At 31.9% G+C, this 10,107-nt stretch overlaps 1 protein-coding gene across 1 annotated transcript; it reads left to right on the top strand.

Annotated features, from left to right (window-relative positions):
- The first annotated feature begins 5,362 nt into the window (after positions 1 to 5,362).
- LOC101497613 (histone-lysine N-methyltransferase, H3 lysine-9 specific SUVH1) lies at positions 5,363 to 9,225 on the top strand. The gene is made up of 3 exons (XM_012712189.3): positions 5,363 to 5,548; positions 5,794 to 8,014; positions 8,866 to 9,225. The coding sequence occupies exon 2, from the start codon at positions 5,964 to 5,966 to the stop codon at positions 7,959 to 7,961; it is 1,998 nt and encodes a 665-aa protein (XP_012567643.1). The 5' UTR covers positions 5,363 to 5,548; positions 5,794 to 5,963; the 3' UTR covers positions 7,962 to 8,014; positions 8,866 to 9,225.
- The last annotated feature ends 882 nt before the right edge of the window (positions 9,226 to 10,107 follow it).

The following is a 10,107-nucleotide window of genomic DNA, read 5'->3' as shown; positions in this document are numbered from 1 at the left end:
TATAAGCTGTTCCGTTGAAAGCTGGAGGTCTTGCTAACGATGCGCCTTCTCCCAGAAAATCGTTTGAGGCCATAGTGCTTTTATGAGTATTACCTCTCGAAAAGTTAGGCTCTGAGGCCAATTGTTGGTATATATGACCTCGTAATAAGCGGAATATATCAGAATGTATCAGTTCTTTATGAAATTAAATCAATTTCATACACACAGCGGAAATTAAATTGTGGCATACAAGATTAGCAAGTTTTATTAGATTGATATGAGATTAATCAAGATGCATACAAGTCAAATTATCAGATTAAACAATATTACTTATTACAGAATATGTTTAACATGCATCTAATTTTAATCACATATACAGATATATCAAGATAGTAAATCAAAGGAGATAAAAGATATCTTATATAGTTTCTGAAAAACCAACTACGAAATCGATTTCCCAATCGATTTTGTAAAGTTATAAAAGGTGCTAAATCGATTTGCCAATCGATTATCGCGAGTCTTGTTTTTCTTTAATCTTGAAACTATACAAGCTAATCGATTTACCAATCGATTCTTTAAAACAACACTTTTCAGTAGAACATGTCCAGACTTGCATAAATCGATTTCCTAATCGATTTCTGGGAAACTGTTTCAATAAAAGTAATTTCAATCGATTACTCAATCGATTTGCCAAACTTTAGAGTTCACTGTGTTTTCAACAAGTTTATTTCAATCGATTTGCCAATCGATTGTTTTCAAAACAGTGGCTCAGTTTTTTTTTGATGTCAGTCGATTTGTCAATCGATGTGATTCAAAACAGTGACTCAGTTTTAATGTCAATCGATTTGCCAATCGATTTAATTCAAAACAGTGACTCAGTTATTTGATGTCAATCGACTTGTCAATCGCTTTGATAGCATGTTCCTGAAAAGTTCTTACCTGGTGTTTAGTTCAATCGATTTCCCAATCGATTGCAACCAAACTTTATCAAAATTGAAAGTTTCAACAATAGATTGTCCAATCGATTGTATTTGTCACAGGTGAGGTCATTTTTCAAAGGATACTTCGTCAATCGATTTGCCAATCGATTTCCTCAGCACTGGAGTGCCACTGTGACTCATCCAATCGATTTACCAATCGATGTGTTACCATCAGGTTTGATTTGTGAAATGTTCAATCGATTTCTCAGTCGATTACTCTCCAAATCAGAGGCTACTGACTTGTGCAGTTTTCATTTTTAATTAAGCTAATCGATTGCCTAATCAATTTCACATTTACAAACACTTAAGATTTCCTTACACCCTTGTTATGAAATCGATTTCCCAATCGATTTACATAGTCAGAATTCAACTTTTGTTGATTTCTTGTGTTCCAAGCAATTTGATCCAAGTGTGTAGGATTGGATTATGGTTCCTGAAATCTTGCTCAATTCAAATATTAGATTTATCATGTATTGTATGAACATTGTTGAATTATTAATTATGTCAAAATTAGGAATCAAAGGATCAAAATCCAACAGAAAAATCTCTCAACACAAAGGCGTTTGCTCTAAGAACAAAAATGTAATTGTTTGGTCCATACCACAAGAGCAAACCAACACTAGGTCTGTCAAAAGGATGGAAGCAAAAAGAGCTCACAAGGAAGTCATGATTCTCAAGAAAATAAGAAAGGATCAAAAGAAATTGTTTGCAAGTTTCAATTATTTTCAACAAACTTTGATCAACTTTGGCCTACTCTTGGAATGGATTACAAAACACCTCATAACCACAATTTCCCCTGAGGATAATCCTCATCTTTTGTCGCCTCAACCTCCTCATCCCGACCTCCCTCTTCCTTCAACCTCTTCCTTTTCTGATTATTCGTTTCCAAATAGCTCAACATCCTATGGGTTGCTACTTTTTTTTTTCTTTCTTTTTGATGGTTGACAAATATTGGGGGAGAAAGGTAATAAATTGAAAAGGCTAACTGTTAACTTTTTGAAGCGCTAGAGGATATTTTTTGAAACATCTTTATCTCAATCCTCTGTTAATCTTATGATAATTTTTTTTTTCTTTTTCAAACCAATCTATAGTCTTTACTTGTTTGAACAATTAATGAAATTTTCTTATATTTTGGTTCAAAATCTATTTTATAAAAATTATGCAAATTTTAAGGGGGAACAAAAGTTAAAAACATAAAAATTTATACATATTTTGAGGGGAGGCGTAATTTAAAAACATGAGATACTTATGTCAAATTTTTGTCAAAATTATAATCTCAAGAATTTTGTCATCATCAGAAAGGGGAACATTGTTGAGACAAAATCTCTCTCATATGTTTTAATGATAACATTATTTTAAAGATAAAAGATTATGATTATATGTGTCTTCTAACTGGTGCTCTTGAGTGTATCAATTTTTAGAAAATAGGTCATTTATATTCTTGATCAAATGAAGCTTTTATAGATATTAATTTGTCTTCTAAAGAGAGATGATGTTACTTTTAGCTGAAACATACAAAATAATATGAATAGCAAAAAGGATAACCAGTTGCGAAAAATACTTGATCAAAGAAGTTTGATACAAGTGTCAGAGGATAAACAACATAGAAGTGAGGATGCAGATTTCTATTAATCCTCGTACATGGAAAAATAAGTGAAAGTACAAATGAGATGTCCTTGATTTTTAAGGCAAGCCACTTCAATGTCTTGGGAAAAGGAAAAGCAAAAATAAAAGAAAAGTGCAAGTCACATCATAATTAATGAAAGCTTCATTCTCCTAATAATCATATCCGAGGATGGATTGCTATACTTATCCTCTTAGTTTTCTAATATCAAAGACAACTAAAGGATATATTTGTAACTCTAAACAAGGTCTATGGGCAATCATCTAAGTCTCCAACGGATAGATTGTACTTCTCCTCATATTTGAAGCTTCATAATTTCTATAAATTTAGATGATCCCGTCCTCGAAGAGAAAACACATACTCAAGCAAAAAAGATGAAAGCTTTGAAAAACAATCTCATCCTTAACATACTTTCTATTAATCTTAAATATATTATTTGGATAATCCTATTAGAAAGTATACCTTAGTGCTAGATCCATCCTTAACAAATCTCTCAAAAACCAGTATATCTTCAAGTTATTATTAACTTGTTGGAAGTAGTGTAAAGTCTGTAAGACAAGAAGATAAATTGTTTATGTAAGTCTGGTGAGGCTGAAAAAATACGTAGTGAAAAAAATACCTTTACAGGATAAGCCATTTTGAGATATAGTGATAAAATTACAAGCGAGGACTCGACGTAATCCATTTTGGATGAATCAGTATAGATTTGTGTTTTATTCTATGAACTCTAATCTCTTCATTTTGTCTTACTCTTATTTCAATTCTAAACATTTATCCATATTCTCACTTAGAGGATACTCATCTAAAAAGAAAAAAAAAAGGAATACCATTATTCAACCCCTTTCTAGTGATATTTTAACTACAAACCTGAGTTCAAATCCTAACTAAAACAATTTCTCGCCAGACCTTACTTATCTCCCGATTGAACTTTGGATTACTAGGGTCCCATTCTTCAGAGAACTAGAGGGTTAAATACAAAAAATAAAACGTATATAATATATTACTCATTAATGCCCACATTATACAATATACACCCGTACGAATACACATGTTTCTTTCTTATTAGTAACTTTTATAAAATGTACTTCCTCTATCGCATAATAAGTGATTCATATTGCAAAAATAATTTGTTCCAAAATTTACGACTCTTTCCATTTTTAACGTAATAATAATTATATTTTTCTTCCAAACTCTTTCCATTTTCAATATAATAATAATTACTTTCTTCCAATGCACCTTTTAATTAATACTACATGCATCATTCTAAAGTCATTATCTCTCACTTTCCATTAATGATAATTGTGAATCCATTAATAGTTGATGAAAGTAATATACTCAAAATATTATTCTCTTTATTTTATTTATTCATTTTTGGTTAAATAAAATTTTAATCCTTATAAAATTTCAAAAAATTGTTTTTAATCCATATAAAGAAAATTAAAAATTTTAATCCCTACATATTTATCCTACAAATATTTTTTGTCACCGGTATAACAGAGTATGTTTAATCGTCTTTTAATTTTTTAAACTTTTAATGATTTTTGTATGAATGTTTAAATCATCAGATAAAGTTGCTCCAAAAAACTTTAAATTTTTTTAACTTATTATGAGTTAAATATGAATTTTTTAAATGTTATAAACTCAAGATAGAAGTAAAGAAAATAGAATCCAGTAATCAAAGTTTAAGATTATTTTTAATTGAAGAATTTTTTATAATATAAATATGTCTCCAAAAAATTATTCTAAAATATATATTGACTTTCCAACAATAACTAAAAAAACGCACTTATTATTTCACAAAGACTAAAAAATTTAATTTTTTAAACAAAAACATAAATTTTAAAATTGTATACAAACTAAAAAATTATTTAACCTTATTTTCTTTTAGGCTAAATTACATTTGTGGTCCTTTAACTTAATCTCAGGTAACGTTTTAGTCCTTTATCTTTTTTTTTTCCCGATTTAGTCCTTTATTCCTAACAATATCAAATAAAGTATGAAAATATGAGTTTATTTGAAGATTTGCGTTACGAATTTGATGAAATTTGTATTATATTGAAGAATATAATTAATTTTATGAGTTTTGATTGAATTTTTTTTTTTGAATTTTTGTATAAAAAAGGATAACATTGTTGAAATTTTAAAACATAAAATATCAAATTGTCACTTAAAATTAAAATAAAGGACCAAGTCGGGAAAAAAAAAGATAAAGGACTAAAACGTTACCTGAGATTAAGTTAAAGGACCACAAATGTAATTTAGCCTTTCTTTTATACATGTGAAACACTCAAATTAAAAAATATTTATAAAATACATAGTGAGTACTTGTGTTATCATTAATCAAATTAATTTTTTTTTATAAGACACATGATGAATACTTGTGTTATCATTAATCAATTTTTTTAAATCATTCATAAATTACTCGGTTGATAAACTAAAAATACATCAAAGAAATCTCCTATTCTAACTCAAAAAATTACCATGAGGAGTAATTTCTATTTTTTTTTCTTTCTAATTTTTAATTGTTCCCTAAATAAAAAGAAAAGAGACTCCACACGATTAATATAATCTAATTTTATACTAATAACTAATAATAACCATTAATTTTGAAATATCACTATATTTCCGCAACTACACCTAACAATAACCGCACAATAAATAGTTATAGTTGAAAATCAGTTTTTTTGCACTAATTAAGAAAAAAAGCTTATCATATTTTGACTTACACTTTACAACAACAGAACACAGAAGCACAGTGTTACAACATTATTGTAACATCACGTGTCCTAGTTGTATGACACTACAACATGTCATATATAATTGTTTAACCATTTCCCTCATCACACACTTCACAATCTTGCTTCGTACTAACCTCACTCTAAATTTTCTCCCTCTTTCTCACTTCACCTTCAAATCCATTACCTTATTGTTCTTTCAAGCTTCACCAATCAATCACTTTCACAAGGTGATACAACAAAATTTTCTTCTTTAAATGCAAAATATCTATGTGTCTGTCTGTTGTTTTAAGAATTTTTCACTTTTGTTGATATCTCAAGGTTTGTTAGGACTTAGAAAATTTTAGGGCTTATCTATTTTAATTAAAAATCTTTGCTTTATCTCATTTTCATTTTGGGTTTCATCTGTAAATTTTCATTTTTTTTTTATGAAATTATCTTCAAGATTGCATGACCCTTTTGTCTTCTTCTGCAGAAAATGACGAAACTTTCCATTTTAGGTTTTGAAATGAAGTAGAAATTAAGGGTTATGATAGCTTTTGTTTGAGGTGAAAAACATTGGAACTTGTAACAAAAAGGGGGTAAATTTCAGCTAGTGAGTGAAGTTTGATTTTGTGTGAGGTTGATTATTAAGGCTTTTGTAAAATGGAACAAGGGTTTGGTCAAAACTCAGTTCCTCCTCCAGGTTCCATTGACAAGTCAAAGATTTTGGATATTAAGCCTATAAGATATTTGATACCTGTTTTTTCTATGACTGGTCAAGATCCACCTTCAGCTCAATATCCTTCTGGATTTTCTCCATTTTTCCCATTTGGTGGACCTCAGGAGACTACTACAACTAGGGTGACAAGAAGAGGTCGAACCATGCCGGCTCCGATTCGATCGTTTAAAGCAGGAGACACTAGTTCAACAATGGAGGATCTCAATGACAATGATGATGTTTATGGTAGCAAAAGAAGTGGTTCGTCGCAACGGTTTAAGAAGAAGAGCAAGTTATATAAAGCATTGCCTATTGATTTGAGTGCTTTAGTTGGTCTAACTGCAGCCCAAAGAGATGATGGTAGCCGGGAAGTTGTTAATGTTGTACTCATGACATTTGATGCACTGAGAAGAAGGTTATGCCAACTCGTGGATGCTAAGGAATTGAACACGGGTTTGATCAAGCGTGCAGATTTAAAGGCTGGAAATATTTTGATGACCAAAGGAATTCGAACGAACGTGACGAAGAGAATAGGATCGGTACCTGGAGTTGAAATTGGGGACATTTTCTTTTTCCGAATGGAACTGTGTATTGTCGGTTTACACGCTCAATCCATGGGGGGGATAGATGCCTTGCATATCCATGGTGACCGTGACGAAGAAACTTTGGCTGTAAGCATTGTTTCGTCGGGAGAATATGATGACGACGATGAGGTCGGTGATGTTTTAATTTATACTGGTCAAGGTGGGAATTTCAACAAGAAAGATAAGCATGCGTCGGACCAGAAGCTTCATAGGGGTAATCTTGCTTTGGATAGAAGTTCGCGAGTACACAATGAAGTAAGAGTCATCCGGGGCATCAAAGACATCGTGAATCCAAATGCAAAAATCTATGTCTATGATGGTCTGTATAAAATCCAAGATGCATGGGTAGAAAAAGCAAAAGGCAGCGGGGGCGGCTTGTTTAAGTATAAGTTGATAAGAATGCCTGGACAGCCTAGTGCCTTTGCAGTTTGGAAATCGATTCAGAAGTGGAAAACTGGATTACCTGCAAGGACTGGACTTATTCTCGCAGACCTTTCGTCAGGAGCCGAGAGTATTCCTGTGTCGCTTGTCAATGAAGTCGATAATGTGAAGGCACCTGCTTTTTTCACGTATTTCCACTCTCTTAGACATCCGAAATCGTTCAGTTTAATGCAGCCTTCACATGGTTGCAACTGTAGTACTAAAAATGCATGTGTCCCTGGTGATTTGAACTGCTCTTGCATCCGGAGAAACGAAGGCGATTATCCGTATACTAGCAATGGCGTTTTAGTGAATCGGAAGCCATTGGTTCATGAATGTGGCCCGACATGTCAGTGTTTTCCTAACTGCAGAAACCGAGTATCCCAAACCGGTTTAAAGCACCAAATGGAAGTGTTCAAAACTAACGATAGAGGTTGGGGTCTTCGATCATGGGACCCTATTCGATCTGGTGCTTTTATTTGCGAGTATGCTGGAGAAGTTATCGATAAAGCCAGGTTAAGTCAGCTTGTAAAGGAAGGAGATACCGATGAGTATGTTTTCGATACAACCCGTGTTTATGAATCTTTCAAGTGGAATTATCAGCCTAAGTTACTTGAAGAAGTGAGCACAAATGAATCTAGCGAGGATTATGCTTTACCACATCCTCTTATTATAAATGCCAAGAATGTCGGAAATGTGGCTCGATTCATGAATCATAGTTGCTTCCCAAATGTTTTCTGGCAACCTGTATTATATGAAGAGAACAACCAGTCCTTTCTCCATGTTGCGTTTTTTGCGTTGAGACATATTCCCCCAATGCAAGAGTTAACTTATGATTACGGATCTGAACGATCCGATCACACTGAGGGTAGCAGTGCACACAAAGGTAGAAAGAAATGCATGTGTGGATCATCACAATGTCGCGGTTCTTTTACTTGAAATTTTGTCACGGTTTCAACATGATGCTGGCAAATGCATTCATGGCTAAAAAGGTTTCAAGATTTCACTCCTCTCTCTCTATATATATATTTATATACATATATATATATATATATTTTAAAATTACTTTAGTTTCTTTGTTTTGTTATCTTAAAACTGATCCTTACTAAGAAAGTATTCTGTTTCTCTGAGAAAATGTATGTATGTGATATTGCCTTGATCTGTTAGCTTTACATAGTTCCTATGAGTAAATGCCCAACTCGGTCCATCACTATTGTAGGGTGCATCAATTTGGTCCCCTCATGTTAGTCCCTCACTTAGCAAAAAGTTACTCCTTCCATCCATCTCAGAAAGTTTGTCATGTCAGATTGGTCCTGCAATTATTACAGAGTACATCAACTTTTCAATTACTATTTTTGCTTATATTTCATTCTTGAGTAGTATCAAGTTGGTCCTTGAAATTACAAATTTAGTGTCTATTCGGACTATGAAATTACATACTTAGTATTATTGAAGTCCACAAATACAGACAAAGGAACTAACTTGACAAACTTTCTCTGCAAAGCGAAGGACCAACTTAACATTTTGTTAAAGTGGGGGGACCAAATTGATACACCTTTCCAAAGTGAGGGACTAAGTTGTGCATTTACTCATTTCAAAAACACATAATTGTTTTTTATTTTTTCTACACGTGTATGTGTGTTTATTGAAGTCTGCTAATTTGTCATTTTGGTTCATGGAGCTTATCAAAAGTTTTAAAGTTTCATGACTAAAAAAAGTAATGATATTTGAGACAAATTTATCTGATTCTACTGGGACTTGTATGTTTGTTGCAAATGATAATGCTTTGATTATCTTTCCTAGGGAAGCTGATTGTATTTTCCATCTTATTTTGATTTAACAGATGGATGATAGCATTGTGTGTGAAGATCCAAATCAAGTTTATAAGTTTCGTTAGTTGATGTAATGTAAGCTTTCAAATATCCTTGTCAAGGGTAGGTAGGTGTGTTTGACTATAAATAAATCATGTGTCATATGGCCCATTTTTTATTAGCTCCAACTTTATCATATATAAATTAATCAGTGAAACTGTATAATTTGTGTAAATTTTGAGCTGATAATGGCCATGATACCCTCACTAGAAAGTAGTAGTCATATGATAGCTAAATACATGTTTGTCTCTGACTTGGACATCTTGACATGGATTTGTTGTTTACTAGTAATTATTGTTGTGCATGAAAGGCTAACATCATTTTTATTATTACTCTCTCTGTTTCATATTATAAGTTGTCTAAGGTTTTGTCACATGAACTATGAAATGTGAAATTGAAAAGGAGACATTAATAATGATTAAGGTGATATTGCAGAACAATATAAAATAAGAAATGTTTTTTTGTTATTGTATGCAGTGTGACTATGGTGTGACTGCATACAATCACATTAATCTCAGCCATCTAACAAAAAAATCGGACGGTCAATTTTAAGGCACATTTTGATCTTTTTTAACAAAAATTCAGATTTTAAAATTTGAATTGTCTGATTTTGATCAGACAACCGACACAGTGTGACTGCAGATCCTAGTTTTTTACACCTAGGATTGTAGAAGCCAACTTGATTGTGAAACCTTGGCCTAAATCATATTTTGTGCTAAATGTATTTGAATAAACCGTCATGGCTTGCACATGATTGAGTTGCTAGATCTCAGTTTCAGTTATGTTGTTTATTAGTGAGACCTAACTAACTATATGTTTAAGGCTGATACTAACTAGTGTTCTTAGAGCACTTGTTAAGGATATAATAAAGAAAATAAAATAAAAATTGTTTAATTGATTGATTATAAGAGAGGTAGATTTTTCATCTCTGATTTCTGCTGCTGAGGACTTCTTAGGAGATCAAAATAAAAACATGTCTAAATAGGAAAAAAATTTAGACATAGGTAATCACAGGTAATCATATTTGAGCTCCTTGACAATTTAACCATTTCTTATGATATTATGAAAGGTCTTACCAGCAGTGTTGTTTTAATGCAATTCCATAGGTAATCATATTCATTCTCATTCATTGAAATTTAAATATATAACTAGATTATGGCCCGCGCGCTGCACGGATATTAATTAATTAATTTTATAAGTAATATTTTATGTAT

The sequence above is a fragment of the Cicer arietinum genome, chromosome 5 (genome assembly GCF_000331145.2).
Source record: "Cicer arietinum cultivar CDC Frontier isolate Library 1 chromosome 5, Cicar.CDCFrontier_v2.0, whole genome shotgun sequence".
Classification (NCBI taxonomy): Eukaryota; Viridiplantae; Streptophyta; class Magnoliopsida; order Fabales; family Fabaceae; genus Cicer; species Cicer arietinum.
The sequence above is the reverse complement of the archived record's forward strand: the minus strand, read 5'-3'. Positions and strand labels throughout refer to the sequence as shown.

Coding starts and splice junctions, on each gene's coding strand:
- LOC101497613 (XM_012712189.3), top strand. CDS start 5,964: ATGGAACAAGGGTTTGGTCAAAACTCAGTTCCTCCTCCAGGTTCCATT.